Source organism: Thalassophryne amazonica, chromosome 23, assembly GCF_902500255.1.
Source record: "Thalassophryne amazonica chromosome 23, fThaAma1.1, whole genome shotgun sequence".
Classification (NCBI taxonomy): Eukaryota; Metazoa; Chordata; class Actinopteri; order Batrachoidiformes; family Batrachoididae; genus Thalassophryne; species Thalassophryne amazonica.
The window spans coordinates 28,556,139-28,579,958 of NC_047125.1; the positions used below are offsets into that span (position 1 = coordinate 28,556,139).

The 23,820-nt window shown below is 39.7% G+C and overlaps 1 protein-coding gene across 1 annotated transcript in view; it reads left to right on the plus strand.

Annotated features, from left to right (window-relative positions):
• The window catches only part of trpc5a (transient receptor potential cation channel, subfamily C, member 5a), a 75,647-nt gene that overhangs the window by 5,118 nt on the left and 46,709 nt on the right, over nucleotides 1-23,820 (plus strand). The window contains exons 4-7 of the mRNA XM_034165081.1: nucleotides 3,826-3,942; nucleotides 4,129-4,191; nucleotides 4,439-4,576; nucleotides 7,307-7,513. Of these exons, the coding sequence (XP_034020972.1) occupies nucleotides 3,826-3,942; nucleotides 4,129-4,191; nucleotides 4,439-4,576; nucleotides 7,307-7,513 (525 nt within the window). The remainder of the gene's footprint in view (nucleotides 1-3,825; nucleotides 3,943-4,128; nucleotides 4,192-4,438; nucleotides 4,577-7,306; nucleotides 7,514-23,820) is intronic.

Below are 23,820 nucleotides of genomic sequence, written 5' to 3' on the forward strand. Positions count from 1 at the left end.
TCTCCGTTGCCACGGCAACCACCCCTTGGCCGAAGCAGAGGATTGTGGGAAGGTTTTTGGTCGCCTCTCGGTTGGATAGGATTGGAACGAATCTGTTCTTGCTTTAATCTTAATGTACCCCCCCCCCCCCCCAACCGCACCTCACTCTTTCATCTCTACCTGCTCCCTGTTCTTCCTGTCTTCTCTGTCTCTCTCTTTTTATCCCAGGAGACATCCCTCCATCTCTATTTTTTGCATCAGTTCTGTCAGAAGACTGTGATGTTGGAGGAGCTCTGTCACTGCATGCGTGTTCTCTGCAACATAAGGGAAAAAAAAAAAACAACACTTACACTCTAACTCTTTGTGCAGCCATGCCCCCCACAAATGTATGGTGGCCATCCCAGGGTGGTGGCTGTAGCCAGGTACAGAAAGGGTCCATGAAGGATGACACAGGAATCAGTTTGTGCAGAGTTCAAAAGTGAAAGTTGCTCTAATTTTGGTAAAAAAAAAAAAGTGATGCAAATTGTTGGTTGAGCTAATAAATGGAACAGTTTTGACTGTGTTGAATGTTTGGTCTCCAAACCGAAGGTCAAACAAGGTCAATGTCTGTTGGCTTGAAGGACATATGTTACCCTGTAAGATGATAACTAAACATGGTGCAAACTATTCCTTTTTAAAACCCCTATCCTCTCAAGGAGTAATTTGCATCCCTTTTTACCAAAATTGGAGCAGCTTTAACTTCTCACCCCTGTACAAACTGAAAATGACTCTTGCCACCATTTTTGCTGTTTTTAACCCCATAACTCCAAAACATTCAATCACAAACTCCACCTTTTGGAATCTTCATGATCAGACAAATAATATAGTATAGATTTCAACATGATTGGGGCATTTTTGAATGTTGACCCCAAGGATGGCCGCCATACTGTTTTTTTTTTATTCATAAACAGACTTGTTGAGGGTTTTTTTTTATAAAATATGTGTTTGCTAGATAACATAATCCTACCACTTATTCGAGGCTTTGGGTTCATTATGATGGCCGTTTGCTGGTTATTCTTCCTAATTCAGTTTGCGTGAGGCGTTCCGTGTGTGTCTCTGATTTTTAAACCGCTCTTTCTCCGCTGACACAGTCGGTGCCTTTGATCTCCTGCCAAGCAAAATTCTCAGCTTTCCTGCTGCTCTTCTTCATCTCATTCACTCTGACTCTCCCTCCCTCTCTTGTTCTCTCTGTTATAAAAGCAGGTGATGGCCTGAGTGTGTGACATAGGTTTTAGTAAAGGTCTTTAATGTTGGTCAAAGGATAATGGTGGGCAACCTGAGGTTTTCTGAGATAATGTTGTGCACTATGGTCAAAGGATAATGGTGGGCAACCTGAGGTTTTCTGAGATAATGTTGTGCACTATGTCACACCTCAGAAATTCACAAAGTGCAACTAAAATGGACACACATGTGGAAATAACACTTAAATGATGCTTAAATGAACTGTAACTCAGTTAAAATAGAAATTGATGCATTGATCTGGGATAGGCTACAATCCCCTCCCCGTGACCCTTAATTGAAGTAAGCATTTGAAAATGAGTGAGTGCTCTAAACTGACAGTAAAGTGTCTTCAACCAGCTTTTGTATGGTTTATTTGGATGAAATTTGAGTAAACTGTGCAAAAATTTGATCGTAAAGTTAACATGTTTGAGAAGCTGTTAAATTCCTTTTCAATAAATTTTAATGCATAAAATGTGTGAATGTTTTTCAGGCTGAATACTTTATTGTTGGTGATAAAATGACGTAACCGTCGTAAGTGATAAAACCAGATAATTTAGAGTCAGAGTCTCCTTCAGTTCATAAGAAAATCCAGATGGTATTTAATTGGGATTTTAGAATCACTTTATTCCTGTTCAGTGCTTGCACGGTGGAGACCGGCAACTTGGGTGACCCTGAATGCAGCACTTGAGAAGCTCAGTAAGGAATCGGAGTGTCTGTGTTTGCAGTTGTCCTAAGATCCAGGCTTTCTGTGGCTTCCTAGACTTGGCTATCAAAAATGTATTTGTATGGGATGAAAGTGTTGGACTTGTAGAGACATTTGCTTGTCTTCGCAATTAAAATTAATGTCTCTGGATCCTCGGGTTTTGTGATTTGAGATGTTTGGCGATGGTGATACCTTTGAAGGATGAAGGTCCAAGTCTTTAGGGTCTTGGTGCTTCGTATCTTATTGGATGGTTGAGGAACTTTGATGCCAACAAGTGACTCAAAGTGACAACTAGATGTGGTGTGTGGTCTCTGGAGGCTCCTTCAGTTCTCCTGGAATGACTTTGTGTCAAACAGATATCTATTTATTGAGACTCAAAGGAGCAGTATTACTTGTTTAACGAGGGAGTATCAGGTGTGACGTTTTGGCTGTGTGGTGCGTTTCTACTGCTTCCATTTTTCTTGCGTATTTGCAGTGTGAATCTTTGAAACCTGCCTCATTCAGCCGTATTCAGCCGTTTTCCCCAAAGTGCTCCAGCACACTCGGGCCCCCTGATGGGCCCCCCTTCTGACTTCATGCCCCTGGGACCACACGCCCACTCTTCCTCTGTGCAAATCCATTTTAACCTTCAGAATCTGTGCGTACAGTCGCTTCATGAATGAGGTTCAGTTTGTCTTATTCAAACTATGTGCAATATTGAGGGAGGGAGCGAAGGGGGGGGGTGTGGATTATTTTGTCAGGAGACATTCTGACGTGAGAGAGCAGAAGAGAAAGAAGGGGACAGTAGGAGAGAGAGAGGAGAGCTGAGGGAAGCCAGCCATGACAAAATTCAGGGATAGAGTGAAGTGCAGCGGTGGAGGAGAAAGAATAGAAGGAACAGTCGAGAATGAAGAAGAAGGTGTATGAGTGGAGCAGCAGAGAGATGAAAGCGAGCCCACACACACTTCCCACTCTGTGATTTCAAACAGGAGTGTTTGTGTCGGTTTTGGGCTCCTGAAGTTAACTTTACACGAAGCACATTCTTATTCTATTTACTGCATGAAATATGTACGAGGGGGTGCACGGAGTACTTCTCCAACACCACACTGTTTACTATTTAAAAACTGTTTATCAGGCGTTTTTATTGTGCTTAATGTTTTATATAAAAGGAAAAACACATTAAGGGAATCGTATAATGCAAAATATTCTCCTCAATACTTTTACAGTTAAATATTTTTAGATTTTCATAATTTATAGTTCTGCATATAAGATGTATGAAACAATAATGTGACATGTGACCATTTCATCCCTCTTTTCTTTCGTGCTTCCTCTTTTTCTTTCTCTCTCTTCAACAACAAATAGCTGTCTTTTTTTGGTGTCACTGAGACACATAGTGAGTGTTGACACAATGTAGCTTTAATAAATAAACTGTATTTCTGAATGCTCTTTTGTTGTCTACACTGTAGCAATTATGATTAATTATTTCATTTTGTTTCAACTTTTTATTTGTGTTATGTTATGCTGCTACATGCAAGTCCAAATAATTCATTTTTAATAACATAATTCCAGGATATTTGAAGTTTTTGTGAATCAAACCCATCATTGAGTTTTTAATGTCTAATTTTCAAATCTAATATTTTAAATCATTTTAAAATTATTGTTGCTATTCTAATGTAATATTACCCATCAGTTTTCCCACATTATTCTGACATTTCATATTTTATTCTACGCTTCTATGTCATATTTTAAAGTTGTTTCCGCACACATAAGAATAAAAGCATGATTGACATGCTGACATTCAATTAATTTAAATAAAAGACATTGTCAAATCTATTGCAAACCAAGATACTAAAGAGATCTGCACACTTTCAGTGTTAGTCATTGTTGACACTGTTTCTCCTCAGGTTCCCTCCTTGATGATGGACAGTCAGTTTTCAGAGTTCACGCCAGACATAACTCCCATCATGCTCGCTGCTCATACCAACAACTATGAGATCATTAAGCTGCTCGTCCAGCGGAAGGTGATGGAAAAATTACACAAATTGTGTGATTCTACTCTGGTTTTAAGATTCATATACATATACAATTTTTGTGTTTGATTAACAGAAGTGCAAATCGGAAATAAAAGTTGTGTTGTAGTATTTCAAGATTTTTTTTGTTTGTTTGTTTGTTTGTTTTTATGTCTGTTATTTTGTTGTTCTGTGTAGGTCACCATTCCCAGACCGCACCAGATCCGATGTGATTGTGTTGAGTGTGTATCCAGTTCAGAGGTAAGTCATTGTTTATAACATTGTATGGTGGGTGGATAATGAAAAGGGGCATTTAGAAACCAAAACAATCACATTTTCTGAGACTTTTAGTTTTCTTTTTTTTTCTGAACATCCTTAACATAACAGAAAAAAGTGCCTAATTTACAAAATCTGAGATCTGACCTGGTGCTCACTATCAGCCTCGGGGACTGCCGTGTGAAATGTCTCCACGCCATCATTCTCTGATTGTTCCTGTCCTTTTCTGCAGGTTGACAGCCTTCGGCATTCAAGGTCTCGGCTCAACATCTACAAGGCTCTGGCCTCACCTTCTCTCATCGCTCTGTCTAGTGAAGATCCCATCCTTACCGCCTTCAGACTGGGCTGGGAACTGAAAGAGCTCAGCAAAGTATGGATACCATTTTGAATGTGATTTTTAGTGATGGCTGCAGCGGCTGGGAAAGAAGTGTTGTTAGTTTTTTTCTTCTTCTTCTTAGCAGCCAGTATTGGAAACTTCGGCTTAATTTGCAGTCACAGTGAAGCAGAGTAAAGTCTTTGGACAGTTGCATCGGCTTCATCATTCCTGCCAGTTTTTATTTTTGTAGAGCTTACTGTCAAATTAGAGAAGTCGTGAGCATAAAGTGTCAGTAAAATGCTGGATCACTCAGTCTGTGGAGCCACATTTGTGCTGCTTGGCGATGATTTGACAAAACTTTATCCTCTATGGGATGGATGCCACATTCCCACAGTTAAAATACAGAAGAATTCAATGCTGTCTAAGATAATAGTTCTCAAGTGTGTTTATAAAAGTGTTGGCCTGAACAGTGACATCTTCCTTTTTAAAATTTTTAGTGCTTCAAGCCTCAAACACAACATCACAAGGAGAATAAGATATCCCATACCAAGTCCCAATCTCTGTGATCGTTTCTTCAGACTAGGACTAAATTTAAACTTGAATACCAAGAGCAATTATTGTCCTGTTCTAATGTAATATAATTTAACTAAAGGGTTTGCTATGATATAATGTCATTGTCAATTTCTTAAGGTTTACTGTGTTTAGATTTACCTTAAGTAGTATGAAGGTTATTCCCTCTCTTTATTCAAGGGCATGGTCTTTCAGTTTGAGAGTATGATTTGTTCATTTCACTTGTTCTGTAAGACCCTGCACATGCTCATTCAGCTCTTCTTCTGCTGTTTCTTGTTTTACGGTGGTTGGCATCCAGCTTAATGGTGCATCACTGCTGCCTTCTCCTTCTGTGTATGGATGAGGCAGTATCTCTTTCAGATCAATATACAGGAGCATCTTTTCACACATGTACATATTGTGGCAGTAGATGATACTGTTGTGGTTTTTTTGAAGTATAGGTCACAGGACGAGCCAAACAAGTGAAAACAAGGGTAGCTTGGAGTACAACAAACTGTTCCAGAATATCAAGAGAGCAAAAATGATTGTTGAGCAGTCAAAGATGTATCATAAGAACTTCCTTATGGCTACTTTAAAAAGAAAAGGATTTGTAACCAAATTTACAGTAAAGGAGGACCAGGGTTGGGAGGGTTACTTTTAAAATGTATTCCGATACAGTTACTAGTTACCTGTTGAAAAATGTAGTCAGTAACGTAATCCAAGTACCATAATATTAAAGTAATGTAATTTGATTACTTTCAATTACTTCTGGATTACTCCAATATCAAATATGCTAATACGGACAAAAGAAACTAAATATAAATAGTCTTGACCACATAGTACAGTTTATTAAGCAAAACTGTTTCTTTTACATGGCATGCTCTGTTTTACTTCACATTATGAATTAAGAGCACCCACAATATTGTTTTAAACACACCCAGTGTTCACCTGCTAAATTTTCAACAAAAAATGCCAAACAAATGAAGGATAATGAAAACTTAGGCGGTGTGCAGATGAATTTGTAATTAAAAGTGGCTTGCCAACCAATATACAAAACAAAAAAGTCTGCTACTTGTTCAGTAAACGTAAAATTATCTTACTTTAGTCTTTCACATAGCATTTGCACCATGTTTAACATATCAGTCCACTTATTGAACTTTCAAAATAAGAACAAAAGCATAATGAAAACCAATAAGGAAATCCTGTCAGTAAGGAGGCGTGATTGCCATTTTAATTCCGGGCAAGTTAGTGATTTGTGTGCATAGAAGTTCAAGAAACAGGTGGAATATGCCGGAAAGCTGCGCATGTTGGCAAAGCCACAAATGGAGGAACAAGGGAAACAATATTTCCTTCCATAAGTAAGTGGGTTTGGTTTCTTGTCACTTTGTCCATGATATTTGGATGATAAACAGCTGATGTTTCCTGCCGTACCTGTGTTGCCCGATGACACGGACCATTAACGCTTCACTTATGTCTAGTTGATATTTTCCACTGCTAGACCAATGTCTAGTTAAAATACGTGTCGTTAGTGATTAAAATTGTTTGACAAGACTGGGGATTTTTTTTTTAATTTGCACCTTAAAATAATGAGATTATAATGACCCGCGCTGTGCCGCTCACAGTCACACCCACACATAGAGATGTGTACCCACACCACTAACTTCATGAATGAAACTTGGTCAATAAAGGATAATTGTGTAAAAATATAATATATAAATGTATTGTAATGGTTTTAGGAGCCGTGCTGCGTTGAACAGCAGCAGCTGCTGCATGACGCCTCAGCTCAGCAGCTTGAACAGTGCAGATCCGTGTAATTTTCAACATTAATATTTGAGAATGTGTGTGTCAGAGTAAGTTTAATACTTTCCTGACATAATTTAATGTAATTTAATTTTACTGGCTCGATATCCAGGTCAAAATGGCATTTTAACACATATTTTGCGAGCATTTTTCTGAGTGTGTTCACGTTTCAAAGACAAAAAAATATTATATACAGATAATATCATAAACTGCATTAAAATTGTAATCCTGCGAACTAATCCCCATTTTTACTAAATATACCTGTAATCTGAAAACATCTTTTTTTCTGTAACTGTAGCGGAATACAGTTACCTTTTTTTTTTGTATTCTAATTACGTAACGCCATTACATGTATTCTTTTACTCCCCAGGCATGAGGAGGACTGTAGTTAGTACTTGATAATAATACTTCATTGTTCATCTACTTACATTTTAGGTGGAGAATGAGTTTCGTCAGGAATACGAGGAATTGTCACAGCAATGCAAAAGGTTTGCCAAAGATCTTCTGGACCAGGCCAGAAGTTCTAGAGAACTGGAGACCATCCTGAACCACAGAGACAATGACCAAAGTGAGGAATTGGACCTGAGACAGTGCCACGACCTGGCCAAACTCAAACTAGCCATCAAGTACCACCAAAAAGAGGTAGGAGCACTACCCACAGTGTGACACACTAATAACGTGGTCAGTGCAGGATTGACCAAATTAAGAATTTGGGCATTTCAACATATTCAGCAAGCTGAAGTTGATAAGATGGATTTTAGCAGATAAGTGGTAGTGTTAGCGGTTGTTATTGTGTAGCTATGCTATTTAGCCAAGAAAAAAAGATTGTAGTTGTGTTGAGAAAGTCGGGGCTGTGACCTGGACATTTGTTTTGGTTGTGAATGGTTTCCTGTAGAAACACTTTGCTGTTATCATTCAAGTGAAATGCTATATTCTATTTTCACTAATAAACACCCCTAATTCCAACACACTGTAGTTTTAATATATTACAGTGCAAGCAGGTAATCATTTATCCTCCTTAGTTATGTTCAAATTCCTCCAGTTTTATTATTTCAACACCTGTTTTCCAGACAGGTGCACATTCTGCAGATCATTAGCATACTCCTGTGGCGTTTATCTCTCACTTTTTCTTAATTTTTACTCGAGGTGTTAAATATGCAGCACGTCTGCTCATTAAATTAATGGATTATTGATTACGTCTTGCCTCCTCCGTCCTGTTCGGTATTTGCTTTTCTCCACCTCAGGTCAGAATTTTGTTAATGCATTTGTTATGTTCTTGGTTATATTCAAACCTTTATTTTCTCAGTTTGTCTTCATCTTATACCTTCAAGTCTTGCTCTGTCTCGCGTTGTGTCAATAAATCACTTTTCAACAGAACATGCAGAGAGTGTGGAGAACTTGAATCTAATGTCGCATTTCCCCGTCAAAATTAATTACTTCAGAAAGAATGAGGCGAAATACTGTAACCATTATCTTGCTAATTTAGTCAAATGTGTGGTTTAGCTGAGACCTGGTAACTTCTCCAACACTGGATTTTGGTTGTTTCTGTTATTTTGGTTAAGTATTGTTAGTGTTACAGTGTCTGTGTGTTAGTTGTACTCACTGAACACAAGTGTGAACATCATCAGTGCTTCTTTGCGGCTTATGTTGATTTTATCCACGTTAACTTCAGTTGCTCGGACTGCTCCTTGAGATGTTGCTGGACGTCATACTCAGCCAATGCACAGATACTGTTAATGTTATGTGATGAAGAGGTAGACACTCTGAGTTGTTCCCCTGTAAGATCTGGGGTTCCTCAGGGATGTGTTCTGGTTCCTATATTGTTCAGTGCTTGCACAGACTGGGTGATAGATGACAGATGGTGACAGATGGGATGGACTTTTTGACTTGATGGATGGCAACCACCCAGGACCTGGGGCGGTTCCATGGTGTGGTGGACGTGCTCCCACAGTTGACTTACTAAGATTAGCATGAGAGGAGCACGTCGGCGAGTTACACGCTTTGGTGTTCAGGTTTATTACTCCTCTATGCTTTTGGAGATGGAGGTAAAACATGCAGTCATTTACTGTGACATTAGTGAACAATTAGAACCTTCTGGCCTATTTACTGCTTCTCAGATACACACGCACACACGTTTAAATACTGCCACCTTAAAAGATCTTCCTGCCTGTGAGGGATTGAGGGATTTAAGTACTGTCCTCTTGAGGTTCTTCAGCATGGCAAAAGACAGACAGACAGTCGTCTGCCAGAGAATGTACCCAACAGAAGCTAAACCAGGAAAGGCAGAAGGAATGCATGAGTAGTGAGGGATAAAGAGGGAGAACGAATACAATATAAGTGAGATAATGATCTGGAGAGGACGTGAAAGCAGATATGAAGCGAACAAACACGAAAGAGAACTTCAATGCCATTGAGAGGGACTAAAATAGAGTTTGAGGGATGAAGCAAGCGAATAAAAGAGGAGAGATGGAGATTTGTTGGGATTGAGAGCCATGCTGAGAAACCCCAAGGCTGTCCTCTTCTCTGTCCAAGCGTCTGTCTGAAGTCAGTCTGTTCCACGATGTTTCTGCTGCAGACTAAATCCAGTCAGACAGACGGAGAGGATGAAAGCAGGGATGACAGCAGATATAAGCCCCTTTCACACATGCACTTTAGTCAGAGAATGTTGCTGCTATTGACAAGGGCAATGCTAATGGGCAATCTCACGAAGAGCTGCCACTGACCGTTTTATCTCTCTGTGTTGTGTTGTTTGTGTGCAGCTGACAAAATCAGCTAATGTCACAACTGTGATGCTAAATTATTGTATAAATGAGCACGCATCATCATACTGTAATTTGAGAAGTGTTTGTTTGTGTGTGTGTCTCTTTGTTCCACCACTCTCTCCTGTGTACATGGAAGTTGACCCCAGAATAGTTCTTAAGGGTTTTTTTGCTTTCTTTTCTTTCCTTTTTCAAATTTGCCAAAGTATAATCATTGTGGTCAACGCCGTTGGAGGTCAAAGGACAAAATGTAAGATTTTCATTCCAATTTGCGTCAAACTTGGCTCGCTTATGGAGATGAGTTCTGGAATTGCCCAGCAAGACCAAATTTGCCTACCACCATTACTGGGGTCAAGGGCTTGTCTGTCTGTCTGTTTGTTGGTCATCTTGCTGATTTCTACCAAGCTTGTTATGCCAATAAAAGTTGACCTTGAAATTGCACTTAAAAATTAATTTTAGCAAAAGTCAAAGAATTTGAGTTGCAGTCCAGTTTGGACCAAATGTGGCCCACACGCTGGTAAATTCCAGGATTATCCTGGCAAGGTCAATCAAATGTCAGCCATTTGGGTGAAAGTCCAGGTTATGGGTGTCAGATATCAGAGTGCTGTAGCCCTTGTGGTCTTCGTGTCCATGCATATTATTACCTAGGTGTGAAAAAACAGTATTTACTCTCAAATGATGGACCTGAAAAGAAGCTGAAGAGGCAGCAGAAAAGATAGATTTTACTGAAGTATATCCAAACTCAGCCAATAGCTTTTTTTTTTTTTTTTTCAGAATATTAGTATGGAGATGACGATTTTGTGATTCTTAATGTGGTATGTTGATGTTTTAGTGGACACCAGCCTGTTAAGGCACTGTAGAGTACTTGAATGAGGGTTACTATTTAGCGCCCGGTGGGCCACATTTGGCCTGGCGTCCTGTGTTGTGGACATGCTCTACCAGGGTGTTTGGACTTAAACACTGAACAAAAAGGTGATGCACATCACTTAACTTGAGCTTTAGTGTTTCTGACCACCTCACATTTCTCAAAACAAAAATACAATGCGAATTCCGTTAAAGCACTAGATCAATAGCAGATCTGCTGAGTAGTAGCAGCATTAAAATCTTCCTGACACTATTGCTGTTGGTGTGCGAATGTTGAGAGTGAGGGTTTATAACCCTCAAAAAAAGCGGCATTGAAGCATCGGAACATTTCATTGTTGGAGAAATCCACAGCACAGGCTTGAGAAGTGGACATTTTGTTCTTTTTATTTGCGTCACAAATCTAAACTTGACGGCATGTTTGTTATTTGGAGTGTCTGAGACGATGATGCGCTAATTAAAAACCTGTCATACGGCCTTACATTATGACTCAGAAAGACAGACAGACCCGAGTACAGTCGGCTCTGCTGCCGTCTGCTGCGCTTTCTGGGAGCAGTAATTGGCTGCAGTTCTCCAGCCATGAAGTCCATACCAAAAAGTAGAAAGTGTTATTTTTCAAAACAGCTCATGATGTTCTGAAGGAGATGCAGGAGTGGAAGAGAGGTTTAACCAACCCCTAAAAATGAAAATAAGGGGTAGAAAGAAGAAGCTTTCTGTGGTTCTGGAGAATTTTTCAGTTTGTAAAAGTGCATGAGAAGCCAAAAGGGGAGGGTTGATTTATGCGACCAGGCGGCTGTTCTTTTTTCCAGGTTGTTTTATTTCTGCATTAGAGAAACATGTCTGTGTTCATGCTCGAACTCATTGGACTGACAGAAACATACGTGGTGAAGAAAAGGAGGTATGAGCAGAGCGATTTCAAACGGCCATAAAACTGAAAAAGTAAGACAGCTGTCAAAAAAATAAGTGAGGAACAAAAGTAAAGAGACCGAGACACAAACTGATGCTTTCTTTAACTCTCTGTACCCAGTAGTGCTGCAAACATTTTAAAACAACAAAACCAGAAAAAAATTGATCTTCTCTTTATTCAGTGTTTTCTTTTTTATATAGATTTCTTCTAATATTCATTTTTATCCACTATAGACTGTTTATTTCACTTATTAGAATGATTTATTTTGGTTGCATCTGTTATTAGCACTCTCAGGTTACAGTCACAACTGCCTTCCACAGCTTCCGCAGGACTCGGTCATGGCGCCACCTGTACCGACCCTGGTTCAGTGCTGTTTTGCAGCTTGACAGGATGTAGGTAGAACTGGCAGCGCTCCTCTGAGCCATATCATAGACAAAGGTTGCTGGGGCTTGGCAGGGTGTCGTAGGTGGACCTTATGAGGAAACTCAACCTAGCTTGGGGGATCTTCCACATGTTGGCCCACCCTACGGTCCTTCAGATTACTCCGTCTCAGGTCATCCAGTATCCCTGCCGCCATTGGCTAAGGGCTTTGATCTGATAAAGCTCCTCCTCTGTCCTGATCACCTCGGAGATCACCAGCTCTTTCCGCTCCTTTCTTGTGGCTTTAGACCATCTCTTTAGAGCAGTCCCCCATCCTTGGCCAGTTCTCCCCGATTGCATCATGCCATCAGTTTCTTGGCGTTTCAGCCTGCTTGTGGCCTGGTTGACTGCTAGTTCTGCTCTCCACTTGCGACCTGTCCAGACTGGGGCTTTGATATTTTGCACAGATGGGTCCGACGAGACCCTCAACTCTAGGAAGAGGCTTGCCTTCTTCTGTCTGTAGCCCAACAGGATTGACCTCAGTGGCAGTTGAAGTGCATTCCTCCCAAACAGGCCAATGCTGGAGAGGCTCTGCAGTAAGCCTAGCCACTTCCTAATGTAGCTGTTGGCTTTTGAGTCCATCTTCTGCACAGTGAAGGTTGTGATCTCACACATCTTGAGGCCACATCAGCCACCTGTATTAGGTGAATTGGTAGCACCAGATCTTAAATTTTCCCAAAAGATGGCTGAAATTATTATAAAATTATTATATTATTATTATTTTCAAATAAAGTCTTTAAATGTTTAAATGATAACCTGTCTAACAATAAAAAAAAAGCCTTAAGGTCCATCGGGCTAGAGCTTAACCCCGGATACAGTGTGACGGGGACTGAGACCATGACTTCTCCTTAGCAATGTGCCTAGACAAGGCATGTAACCATTTGCAGCTGGATGGACTGAGATGATGCACATGAAGTGTCTTGTTCATGAACAGAGATTAGAATCAAACTGCCATCTATTTATTCATCATCCACCTCCTAACTCACAGAGTCACCTGCTCTGCAACAATGGAAAAATATATAAGCTGATAAAGTTTGTGGCAGATCAACTCACAAACCAAATTTGGTTAAAAATTGTCATATCAATAGGGTTGATCACATAGCCATTCTATCACTGTCAGTTAGCAAAGTTAAAGGGTAACAATCATGCATAATGTTGGCCCAATTAATTTTCATAATTCATACTTGTGGATATACTCGAGCTCTTTGTGAAATTCTGTTGTATTTGCATTAATGGCAAATGTCCACCAGGTGGAGATATTGCTCCATTTCAACAACCTTGAGTACAAGCTACTGTGGGAAACGATGACCAACCTGTTACTTATAATAGTGGATTTATGTGTAGTTCCAATTCTTAAAAGTAAAGATTTTTGGGGAGGTTATGATTGACAGCCCTAGTGAGGCTGTTTATTATATTTTAGTGTTTCATACTAAAAACTGTAACATCCCAACAGCACATAGAAGTCATCAGGTTATTTTGCTTTTTTTCTCAACTTCACAAAATCATGGATTAATTTATCTTGGAACTAAAAGCTTAAATATAAACAAACTGGGGTGAAGTACAATTCCTAACGTGGACCGCAGCCCAGCTCCTACAGATTATACAGTTCTCCTCTGTTCTGTTCTGTAATGTCAGCTGTCGGATAAGTGTTGGCTTAATTTTTCCTGCCATTTATCTGTTATCCATGCCAGAATATTCCACTGAGAGCTTTGGCATTCTGGAGTTTGCCCCAACACACACAGGCCCACAGTTTATAAATCAATTACAAAATCAATAATGCATTCAGGAATGATGGAGATGATTTATCGCTGCCACTACACAATGCCAGAGATGAGGTTGTAGGGGACACACAATATGTCTTCTGGACACCATGGCAGAAAAAGATGCTAACAAATGAACACATTACTCTCTTCTTCTGCTGTTCCGCGTGCGCACACACACACACACCCGTACGCTTTATATTTGCGTCTCCTTCTGTGTCACTGTGCAGCTGTTTCTCTGCTCACACATGCAGGCGTGGGCGTCTTTTTGTCTCAGAATTATTGTCTTTAAATTTGTGTGCACCACTCACAGGAGACAGTTGACACTGTCAGAACACTTATGTAAGCCTTCGTCACACTGCAACCTCTTTACCTCTCCTACCCACTCCATCTCATCTCACTACCCCCCTCCCCCAGCTCTTTTCAATTTGTCATCTTTCTCTGTTCTTTCCCAGCCTCCCTCAGCTCTCTCTCTCTGTCTCATGTCTCCGTTATGTCCTGTTGGTAGCCTCTGTTGTTCCGTGTGATCTACGGCGTGTTGCTTCATGCGGCTTTCCTCTGTAAGCGTGTGCTGGTGTTTATGTTGCGTGTGGTGGAGGTTGAGATGTCACTCACTGAGTGCTGCCACAGTGTCTCACTGACAACAGGCTTTTACAGCACATTACATTAGATTGTGTGTGAGTGTAGGTGTGCGTTTGTGATGGCAAAATGAGACCTGCACATCTTTTGTTGTGTCTGTATTCTTCCTCCAGGAAATCACAATGTGTATTCATGATGTGCTGCAGCACAGTCCATTACTTCATCAATAGAAACACAACTCAACCACAATAAAAAGATGAGTTCTATTTGTTATGGCTTCATAAGTGCAGTTTTTTTTTATCTCTCTTTGCTCTGTTTTGGTGATCAAGTCTTGTTTTGCCCTCATTTTAACCTTCTGTAAACTGATCATATTTGATATGTTCTTCTAACTCAAAATAAAATGGATCAACCTGGAATTACAAAATTGTAAACTGGTTTAAACTAGATATTACAATGAGATAACTAGAACTGTTTTTAAACTGGTTTGTGTGATGATGTATTAGGACCATTGTAGGATTTTATTAAAAAGTGGGGGGTGGGGGGTGTCTAATATCTCTAGAATAAACACTAAGCTATTCTCTGAGATTATTATAAAGTTGTACATTTTCAGGATATGAGTTTTTCTCATAAATTTCAGAGTGTAGTTTTAAAGTTTTAACTTCAAAATTCTGATTTATGTATTTTTTACCACCCCCCCACCACCACCACACACACACACACACGCACATATACACCGTTTTTTAACTTACACAAGTCCTAAAACACTATCCTAGAATAAAATTTCACAAATAATTTTTTTATGAAACTTACAGCCATGCATTCATGTGTGCTCACATGAGTGCTTGAATGAATTTGTTGTACACTAAGTGGATCCTGCGTGACGCTAATGTGTCGTCCCCACACACTGAAATAAGAGAACAGTTGAACCCACCTGACAAAGCGCTTCACTTGGTAAATGAATTAGGCTGATCAAATTAATTTAACAGTTAACATTCATGCAAACTTGCTATTTTATTTCGGACAGACTTAATTCGAATACGAGCATTTCTCAGTTACAACGCTACAATTACTAGTTTTACAAAAACTCTGTAATTCTCCAGTATAACTAGTACAGCAGGATGTCGGCATATGAGATTTAATTGCTTTGCAGGATTTGAAATTGAAACAGTGACTTTTTAAGGCACAAATTACTGCGCTTTTCTTTTTTAACCGCGTCACTGTGCACTCGCATTGCGTGTGAGCACAACCTCATTAGCGTTCTACAGTGTGATCAATGCAAATTACATCTCCGTGTCTCTCTCTGGGATTGATGCGTGCTGCCTAAGTATGTTTTTGTCACTGCAGGGGACATTGAATTGACTTTGACTCTGATAAGTCTCTCTCCACTTTTTGCACATACAGTAGTGCTCAGGTATTTGTGAACCCTTGAACAGTTACAACCGTGCAACATTAGCACCGTCCAACGGATGAGAATTAGGCTGCTGATCAAAAACTAGTGGGCACTGTCCCAGGAAGGCTGCAAGGTTGTAACCTTTGAGTACAATGTGGAAGTTTGCGTTTGCTGAGTTCCTGCTGCGGGCGAAATCATCCTGTTCTTGGGTACTTCCAAAGTTGTGAACTCTGTTGCAGACAGAGACAAGAGAAAACAGGTTGTTGGTACAAACATAACTGGACTTGTTTTACTCAGGCGAGCCCCCACTCAACTACTAACCCGACGTGATCATGCTGAGATGGATGGTGACATGTGGTGGCTTTAGTCACTGAACAGGGAGACGGAGATGGTAATAAGATGAGACAAGAGTCAGGACACATAGTCAGTGGATAGGACTGCAGAGAAGGAGAGAGAGAGGAGGTGAGGATCAGGATGCAGGTAAAGGGATGAAACAGGAGGCTCGGAAGCAGAGACTCCGATTTTGATTATATGGACGAGGTGCAGCTCTGCTGTGACTCCAGCAAATCTGCTTCCACCGACAGACATGGGGGGGACACTGTGGGAGACAGAATGTGATGAAGAGGAAGTGTCAGGAGAAGTTACTAGAGTAGATGTGACCATTTCAAATATGGCTCGTCAGGCCTGTCAGCTTTGTTTCTGGTTCAGGTCCCATTTCAAGTCTCATTGTCGTGGTTTGTTTTGGTTTTGTTTACTTCACCCAGACTGTGCGTTTATTGGCCTGTTGTCCACATCAAACACTTTAAATAGTTCAAGCTGCTGTTTCTGACCGGATTCTGACAGCGTGAGTTATTAGTATTCACCCGGTCCAAGTTAGAAAAGTGACACGATGAACACAAACTAAACATGTAGACTTGATCACTTACCACCATTTTTTTCAGGAAGCAGTATTTTTGAGTAAAAGTTGCTATCCACTCTTTTTGCATGGAATAAACTCTCCCGAATCCTGGGGGAAAAAAATGGATACCAAGCTCAAATTAAAAATTTCTCATTGGAAAAACATACTTAGAAATGTCCCTAAATAGGCAAACATTTCATAGTATTTCAGCTAACACCCTTTACTAATTATGTTTTGAATATTAATAATGTATATGTTATGCATTCTTATATATATATATTCTTAATAATGTTTCCACATATCATACTAGGGGAGCTATGACCACTACCTTTGCACCCCCCCGCCCCCCCAGGACTAAACCAAACCAACTGTTTTAGGTTCCTTAGATGACCCCAAAACAAAATCAGGATGTTCCCAAAAAACATCCAAAAAAACTGGCCTCAAGCCAGTTATCCAAGATGGCCACCAAAATGTTTTTTTTTCTCACTAAAACACCTTTACACAACATATAAACAACTTAAATATCACAGAGATTCAATGGGAAGACCATTGCAGGTCACAGCAAACTCATTTGTGCCTAAACTAAATTCATTCATGGGTTTAAGATTCAAAATGGCGTCCAAAATGGCCACCAATAGACCTTTATCATTACAATACATAGTAGGAACAAACAATAGACTTAATAATGACAGAAATCATTGATGTTTTAGTGAAAAAACCCTATTTTGGTGGCCATGTTGGCTGCCATCTTGGATAACTGGCTTGAGGCCAGTTTTTATTTTTTAGGAACATCCTGATTGTGTTTTGGGGTCAACTAAGGATCCTAAAAAAGTTGGTTTGGTTTAGTCCTTGGTGGTGCAAAGGTAGTGGTCATAGCTCCCCTAGTATCAAGTTTATCGTGTTTAAGAAAAGCAAAAGCAGCAGGACATGATCAATGTTTGAATGACAGCACATAAAATGTGTTCTCTCAGCAACAAACATGCATGTTGTTGTTATGTGGATGTTGAATATTTGTGTTTAATTCTTATTTTGGTCTAATTTGTCTTTTGGTCTGATGGTCATTTACGTGTTGGTCATGATTTAAAAAACCTAACCTGGACATCAGAATACATGCACCATTTGTTAGTAGTTTGTGCCTCATAAGCGATATTCCACAACCACTGTTAAAGCAATAAATTACAAACATCAGTTATACTGTAACTTCTTATTGAAATGTCACAGAACATGTAGAAGTGACGAATTAAGATGTTTATTGTGTTTACTCCACATTTTAAGAGTAATATGATTTTTGTCATGATGTTATTCAGTAAAATACATAGAAATGTTGAATGGTTTACTTAAGATTTGTCGTTTATCTACCGTGTACTTTCCTTGTCCATTTAGAAGCTAAAATAAAAATGTTAGCTTGGTATCCTATTTTTTCCCATGAACTGGACCATTTGAACAAGTTAAAAACAATACTGATATGCTTCAACTCAAAAATGCCAGTTAACCTTTTATAAAGCCACTTTTCATGAATTCTGTCCAGACAAATGGTTTTAGTATTTGTGGGGTAAACAACGGTCTTGTTTTTAAATCCGCGTGCACGCACACGTACTCACAAACAAAGCTCCCGACTCAGCGGCTCAAATGATTACAAGTGTAGAATCTCATATCAAAAACTCCTTTGTCCTTATGATGGGAGGAGAAGGAGAGAGAGAGAGAGAGAGAGAGAGAGAGAGAGAGAGAGGAAGAAAAGGTCAGAGTTACAGCAAGAAGAAATATTAACAGCATTATGAAGTATGGCTGGCAGAACGATGGGAAAAGGGGATGGAGAGAATAAGATGGATGGATGGAAGTAAAGCATAATAAAGGAGTGAGGAAAAGAAGAGAGATATTTGTGAAGAGTAAGGTTTCCTCATCAATTTAACACATCAGCATCAAATAATTAAATCAATCAATCAGAATCTGAGGGGAAACACAGAATAGCTTTTATCTATTTTGTCTGTCTACATATTGTATGTTTGTCCCCAAAAGACAACCTCAGCTGTGTTACAGCTGAGGTTGTCTTTTGGGGACAGTAGGCCAGTATAAACACTAAGCTGGACTGGGTATCAGGACCAGATTAATTCAGTTTAAATATGGTCCACATCCACTTTGAAGTCCAGGTGATTCCTTCATTCTGAGATCAGACACATCTGGATCACTAGAATTTTATAAAAAAGCGTCTTTACCATTTCAACACAATCTCTCATTTCTCTTCAATCTCGTCTTTTGAGTTTTTTTTTTTCCTTCTTCTTCTTTCTTGCATACATTATTGAAGTAGCTCACGTCCGCACTGTGAGAGAGTGATTTGATGAAAATAAGGCAGATAACGATGAAGAAAGAGATGTCAAAAAGAGCACCTCTTTATTTAAGGAGTGTTCCAAAAAAATATATGGTAACGTAAGGAAGAAATGGAGACAAAAATCATTGTTAGTGTCCCAACAATGATTGGAGGAAGAGCCGGAGCGCACAGAGGAACCAAACAGCCGGAAACTTTCTGGAACTTTTTGATAAATGACAGCAATCACATTGAGATGGTGAAAGAGAAAGAATAATGAAAGAGTGGGAGCAGATGGAGTTATTTTGGGGAGGTGCACAGAGCGAAATGAAACAGAGCAAAAACAAACTTAAAAAATGAGAACAAATGGCAGATTGAAATGAGGTCGATAGCAGCAGCAAACACATGACTTTAGAATTTTTTAGAATCTTTTATATGGAAAAAGAAAAAAAAATGGGACATGAGAGATTTCTAGAATTTTTTTTCCCCACTGTTTCATAACCCTCCACTATAATTAAAAAAAAACTCTTTCCACTTACATTTCAGGCATTTTTACTCCTGATCACCCACTCTGCTTAAACACACACACACACACACACACAGTTCTGCTATTTTGGCTCAGTCGGAGCAGAGGCAGAATCATTAGCGTAACCAACCAGATTTATTGTTTCTCAGGTTCCCCCCAAAAACAAGTCAAGGTACTTTAATGAATCGAACACATTCACATTCTGAGTTTGAATGCAGTTATTCAGCTGTTCATGAGTTGGGTTTGAATTAAATTCACAAACTCTTTGTTTTCCCTGAGTGTGTAACTGATATGATGCTCATATTAATTATAATGTGAATTAACGTGGACAAACCGAACAAATGATATTCATACGTAGTCACAAATAAACGGTGGCAGGTTTTGTTTTTCTATGAAGGTTAAAGCAACTGTCACACCACGACAGTTTGAGGAAATGTATGAGTAACAGATACAAAATTTTGGTATATGCTCGTGTCCATTTTTGTGTTGTACAAATCCTTTTGTCATTCGTTGAAAGCGTCCCTTGCCAGTTGTTTCTGGCAAGTCCATTGGAAAGTTTTGTGCATGCTCAAAACTTTGAGCAGTCATCAGACGGAGAGCCTCATCGGTGGTTGCACGTTTATTTTATCGTTTTGTACTGTACTTATTCGTTAGCTTGCCAGTGGACATCTGTAGATGTTAGCATTATCTGTTCATCTTCTCTTAGCGTTTGGAAGCGCTGTGCACCTGCTTTCGGTTGTTCTCCACTCATTCCATTGGAGCCCCAAATGCACTTCTCCCACTAACCTGCGGATTAAACAAGAGGTTTAATCTGCAGGTCTTAGCCTGCAGTTAACCTGCAGTCTAACCTCTAAAACTTTAACGTGCGTGCATGCGTTTCTGAATCATTTAAATGTTTTTTTTGTCCTCGGGCCTTTGATACCTGCAGTCACCTTAAATTATACATCAGCAGGGGTCTCAATAATAAATGTACTTTATGTTTGTCTGTAGTCACATTTGTGTTCAATAATCCGTGAGAGAGTTTGAATAATATATCAACCTCATTCCTCTTTTATTAACATCCAAATCAGTTATTGCTGTAAACTTTTTATACTCGTTCTCAATCACAAAGGAGCAGATTTTGTCTCTTTTTTAAAATCATTATTGTGTATTAGAATGGAAACTTTAAATTGTCCGTAAGTGTGAGTGGATGTGTCTGTTTGTCTGTATGTGGCCCTGCAACAGACTGGTGTCCTGTGGTTGAAGATGTGTGTGTGTGTGTGTGTGTGTGTGTGTGTGTGTGTGTGTGTGTGTGTGTGTGTGTGTGTGTGTGTGTGTGTGTGTGTGTGTGTGTGCGTGTGTGTTTGTTTTTGTCTTTGTGTTTATTTGTTGTGCACTGTATTCTGTTAAATACACTGTGGTGAACATTTTGAGTTTAGAGAGAGAGAAATAAGTGGCTTGAGAGAGAATGAGAGCTGCAAAGCGAGCTTGTGAGAGTGTAAGAAAACGAGCGAGAAATAGAAAGTAGAGAGAAGGGAAAGGGAGAGACATCAAATATGAATAAATGGCCGAGTGCCAGCCCCATGCGGTGCACACTGATCACTTTCCATATTTGCATATAAATCACCAGCGTGTGCGCTGTCTGATTGCATTAGCCTTAGCATAGCTTGAGTTAGCATATTGCTTTGCGTAGCAGCAAGGGCAGATTTTTTTTTAAACTGAGAAATTGAATTAACCAGTTTGTTATGCTTATCCTGTATCTTAGTTTATTGGACAAAGCACACTGAAAATAAACTGAATTAGCCAATAGCATCTTTGGTTGCAGATTTTATCCACATGGCAGCAAGACAATTTATAGGAATGGCATTCAAACGGTTAGCTTAGCATCCTTTGGATCAGCATATTATTGTGATGAGACTGTCCGGGCTATATGTAATGGTATTAGATGCTTTTGCCAAAAAACTGTATCACAAAACATATAGGTCACCTCAGTCTATACCATAAGTTAGGAGCTAATGAGCTAATTAATGTAATTCAGGTTATTGTACAAGGTACAAAGAACTCAAGAGTAAACTGCTTCTTGTTGTCACTGAACAGATGAAAACAGCTCTTCAGAACATACCGTGTACAGTATACCTCAATAAATGTAAAACATTTTTTAAAAACACAACAATTTATTATTCCGTTAGCCTTACCTAAGCTGTCCTCCTGTGTTGAGGTTGCAGCTGTCCCACAAAGTACATTCAGATCTTATTCTTTATCTTCTTCTTTTACTTTGTCTTCTTGTTTTATGACAGTTGGAATCCCACTTACTATGCATATTGTTTATTCCAATCAGTATACAGTTTTCAGCTTGTTACATGTATAGACATTGCCATCTTGTGGCCAGAGATATTAATGCAGGGTGTTTTTTGTTTTGTTCTGTGTGTGTGCGTTTTGTGCATATATCACTTTGTAATATAGGTTGCAGGATGAGCAAAAAAAAAAGTGTAGTGTAGTTTGGAAAAATACAGTTGTAAAGAATATTCACGTTTTAGCCTCCAGTGGGGAAGAAAATTGTGTCAACTTTGAATCAAAATTTTCTGAGCAAGAACAAAAAATTAAAATGCATGTTTAACTGAACTAACACTCACAAAACAGGATGAAAAGGAAGAAGCCATGAAATGTTTTGGACAAAGTGGGGCAGAACCAAAACCTTTAAAGAAACTGTTTTTTTGAGGGGGGGTAGGGTGGGTGCGGGGTGGGGTGGAGGGGTTAAACATTGACAGATTGGTCATTTTCTGGTTTGGTGGTTAATGAGTGGACGATGTCGTTAACGATGCACAATCGGTTGAAACCATTTCTCATTGCAAACGCTACAAATCACAGAAGTCGGGTTCGATTCCCTGTCAGCAGCAGCCGTGTCCATTATTTATCCTGTGGAAGCTTCCGGAGCATTCTGGTGGTGCAGCAGCCAAACAGCTGAAAATGCAAATTTAATGTAAAAGCTGGTGCATTCATCAGTGCTGCAGGCTGCTGCTTCATTCAATAGGTTAACGCCAGTCGTCAGAGGGGTTTGGGTGCTCTTCAGAGAACCAGGTTTTATTGCCGCCTGAATAATGTTGGAATAAAAGATGAAACGCAAACCTCCTGCGGAGGCTCCAGAATGTTTCCAGCAATTAATAAGCAATGTTCACTCTTCCCTTTGGCTGTGATTCACAGTTAATATTTTGCTCTCTGGTTCTGTAGGCTGACAGTGGTGCCGAATTCATGCTGTCATCTGTTGTAGTTTTAGTTATTGTGTGTTGCTGTTGTTGATGTTGTGTGGGTGTGAGAGTTTTGTGCTGTCTGTACTCATTTTGTTCCACGAGCTCACTGTCAAATGTCTCATAAATGAACCATGGCCATGCAAAATAAATAAAAAAAACTAGAAGCACTCAGAGAGTGCAAACCTCCACCAAGGCCATGGGGTCACTGACGCCATAACATCTACATGCCGTGGAATCATTGAACCTAAAAAAGTCTAATAATGATGTTTGCTCAGTAGTAAAAAAAAGTTGAATCTGCTGTGACTGGATAGCATGTATCCTTAGCGCTTGGCATCACAGTTTATTGCAACTTGCACCTTTCCCAGAAGCTACTGTCATCTGAGCACTGATACTAATATTGCATGTGTTTATAGACAAAATTCAATTTATTATTCAACTAAACTGCAAATATATGATTTTTTTACCATTTATGAAACATTTCTCTAAACAAGGCGATAGGGTCACTGACCCTAAAGAGATTCCCTCCTTGGCACAGTGATCTATTTCTTTTTGTCTCTTTCTCTAAAATTATATGTAATAATCATTAGATTATTAATATATAAACAAAAATAAATTTAAGAAATATTACAATCTGAAAACAAATGCACCCGAACGTGATGACAGCTGCAACTGCTTAATGCTAACTTTTAACATTGAGAAAGTCATAGACATGCTAATGCTTGTAGTCTGAGAGTCTTTCCGGTGCCTTTTGGCAAACTCCAGGTGGGCTGCTATGTGCGTTTTACTAAGGAGTGGCTTCCGTCTGGCCACTCTACCATACAGGCCCGATTGGTGGATTACTGCCGAGATGATTGTCCTTCTGGAAGGTCAGGCTCGGACTGATAATCTGTGATTTTGGGCATTTGCCCGGTGGGCCACTGCACATTTAGACATGCGTGGGCCTGCCCTTCCATATTTATAGAGATTATGAAAATATACAGTGTTCTCGAACCGCGCACTGCTGTCAACACGAGGAAAGTCCGTGATCGGTGAAGCTACAGCATTTAATCGGCGCAGCTGCAGAACCACTTCCTGAATTTGTGTCAAAATAAAAGTTCTGTAGTGTTTCATACACGGCGCAGTCTTATTCTAGGTTTCAGTTTTGTTTCCGTTTGATCACACAACGGAGACTTACATCGAGCACAATGATTAACATGACCAACAGCTAATGACAATTGGAAAAGCATACAGGGTGGCCAATCAAATTGCAAGAAGAGCAGGCGGCTGCTCCCGCCCCTGTGAATGGGCTGACTCCTCGGCGCCTGGACTTCTCTCCGCTCT